This window comes from Ilyonectria robusta (genome assembly GCF_021365365.1).
Source record: "Ilyonectria robusta strain PMI_751 chromosome Unknown BGZ61scaffold_75, whole genome shotgun sequence".
In the NCBI taxonomy this organism is placed as follows: Eukaryota; Fungi; Ascomycota; class Sordariomycetes; order Hypocreales; family Nectriaceae; genus Ilyonectria; species Ilyonectria robusta.
The window spans coordinates 84,985-87,933 of record NW_025764509.1 but is presented as its reverse complement, the minus strand read 5'-3'; the positions used below and the strand labels follow the sequence as shown (position 1 = coordinate 87,933).

General features: G+C 51.2%; 1 protein-coding gene across 1 annotated transcript; it reads left to right on the top strand.

Moving 5' to 3' along the window:
- Positions 1-531: 531 nt before the first annotated feature.
- On the top strand, positions 532-2,949 carry BGZ61DRAFT_500808 (uncharacterized protein; the record flags this gene model as incomplete). Its single annotated transcript, XM_046251615.1, has 6 exons — positions 532-656; positions 973-1,092; position 1,137; positions 1,185-1,507; positions 1,570-1,946; positions 1,997-2,949. 6 exons carry the CDS (start codon positions 532-534, stop codon positions 2,947-2,949), a joined length of 1,899 nt encoding a protein of 632 aa, XP_046093862.1.

Below are 2,949 nucleotides of genomic sequence, written 5' to 3'. Positions count from 1 at the left end.
CTTTTCTTTTAGTATAAAATATAATTTATAATTTTATAGGCTATTTTAATTTTCTTTAACCTGGATTTACTCTAGTTCTTATAGTAGTTAATTATTAACTTTTTTATATTTTATAATTCTACCTTTAACAATGAGACGGCATATTTGCCGCCAAATTTGGCAGGTTCTGCCTCCACACATGGCGGCGATTTTGCCAGCAATTCGTCGCCGCTTTAAAGGTCCACCCGGGCTCGATCCACATTGGTGTTGCTGGTAGTGTACCCCCAATGTACCACCCAAAATAATTTTGCTCCACCGAGCCAGTGCCCTGAATTGGGCCCTCGTCCAGAATGTATTACTGTCAGCAACAGAGCAGAAATGGCTCCCTCGACTATTAATAGCAGCCCCCGCTCCCGCGGAGGGCAGCGTGCTCACCTCCTTCCCTCTCTTTCTTTCTCTAAGAAACGAGGCAGCATCGGCTTCACTCAGCCGCTACTCGCATCGTCTCCACGATCCAAGATCCTCTTATCTACATCTTCGAACCTCCTTAACATGCCGCGCCACCAGCGTTTATTTGACGGTGCAGACGATTCAGACGCATCGTTCTCGCCCGAGGATGACACAGTCTTTGACGTGAACGAAGATGAAGTGTCTGACGCAGAGACCGACATCACCGAGTCAACCCCTTTGATGATGTTGAGACCATGTTGACGTCGATGATCTTACTCAGCTCCTTAACAACGTCCACCCTCCAGAGTATTACCAGCGGATAGCGGCAGAGGTCAATGAGGGTGCTCTTGACGGTCAAGACTACAGTCCCTGGGACTGAGAAACTCTCAACGCGGTTGAGGAACATGGCAGCTGTAATGTCCCAGAAATCCATCTAACTTGGCTCTGCTAACGATGCTGTCTACAACTCTAGCTTCTGCAATAAGAACAAATTTGGCAATCCCCATGAATGCCTCCAATCATTTCCGTCGGTATACTCGCAAGCTTCTTCACATGGCGCCTAGACCTGAAGACTGGCAAGGATGATAGGAAGATGAAGGGCATCAAAACAAGCAGCGCACTGGGCACAACATGGAAGGTCTTCCGACTTGTATATGAGAGGGCGTGGGTGCAAAGCTCGACCCGAAAATGAATCGTCAGATGCATAGGGTATGTCTCCGAGCCTACTACAGCCCATTATTCTCTAACGACCGCAGGTCCTTCGAAAGCTGGCAAAGGATCATGACCTGAGCACAAAGAAGAGGGAGAACCGCTGTATGACGATTGATGACCTCAAGGAGCAAATTGAAATAACGGTGAGTACGACGAGAAAGTCGTTTGATCTCGGAGAGCTCCGAATTCTTGCGGTTTTATTCCTTCTCCTGCTTGCTCCTGCTGGTGCTCGTCCCCTGGCTATCTTGCGGCTCCGGTTTAGAGACATTCGAGTTGTATTGGCAAGAGACCCCGAAGGAGGACCCCACAAACTTCTTATCCAGTTCACGCCGGAGTTTACCAAGACGTACCTCGGTACCAAGGACGCGTAGGTGATATCTATCTGACGAACTGGTCTACCTTGATATGGAGGATGCTGACCTGTAACAGCAAGACATTTACCGTCCCCGAGACAATGTTTGATCCAACCTTACTTCTTAGCCCCCATGCCTTCCTCTTGGGCATCTTGTTCCGGCATCAAGCCTTTCGGGCATCTAACCTCGTCTCAGCTGCGCAGCTGGACAACTTGGACATCCACCCTGACGAGCGGGAGTTGCGTTTGCCACTCCGAGATGACTTGGATGACGTACCCTTGTTCCGCCGTGCCGTCAAAACCGCTACCGGCTTCGATATGTCACTGACAGAACCCATCACGTATGGCATGATGGCGGCATGGATTAAGAGAATTGGAGAAATATTAGGCCGACTGTATACTACCATCTGCTATAGCCTGCGCTACAACGCTGGCAACGAGCTCGACGGAAGCCGTAAGTTTCACGATTACCTGTTGACTGCTACCCAAGCTGACCCCTTGCAGCCTATGCTAGCGATGCTATCCGCAACTTAGCGCTCGACCACGACAGTTCAGTTCCGTTCCAGAAGCATTACCTCGGACGCCAACTACGCCTAGATACCTGGGCGATCATCCGGGGCCAGAGACCGCAACAGGCGCTGCTGAAGCAGGCTTGTAGCATCGGGCATGCGAACAGCAAGCGGCGGCCGACCGATTTGACGGCAGAGCAAGCTGCATCTGTCAATACATACGCTTGCATCAGGAAGCTAACGGAACAGGTCCGACGACTGCCACCTGGATCGAAGAAACGCCAGGACGCCGTTCGAACGCTAAGGAATGAGAAGCAGAGGCAAAAGAGGGAGTTATTACAACGAATCAAAGACGCCTGGACCGATGAGCAGGCTGTGGATGATATCCAATCCCAACTCCAGGGCCGCGGGTTCTCCAAACCCATGGCCGTAGATGCAACCTGTCCCCCTCAGCGTCCAGCACAGAAGCGCCTAGTTGAAGCGCTGACCGCCCCAGTCGATAACACTCTCGAGGGATATTATAGACGCAGGGACAACCTCATCGACGCCATCGTCGCTTACTGCAGCGTGGTAGAAGGCCGTACCGCACGTCGAACCAACGTCTCGGCAGCGAAGGAGCCGCTGTCCAGTTCTCATTGTGGCCCATCGGAAGATAGCCCTGTGGGTATCGCCGTACTCTCTGTATTCGTCAAAAACGAGAAGGAGAGGCCGAGGAGATGTTTTCTGTGCATCGGTGCTGCACTCTCTCTTGAACCAAACGACCCTCGTGTGAGCGAGCTCACCCATGAGTTTTACACTTCCAGTGACCTGTCGAAGCACTTCCGCCGAAGGCATCTTGATCAGCTGCCTGATAATACTCCCTCTCGGTGTGAGGTTTGTGACCTAGACCTACAGCATAAGATGCATGTACAGAACCATGCCATGAGGGTTCATGGTACGGTATCCTAA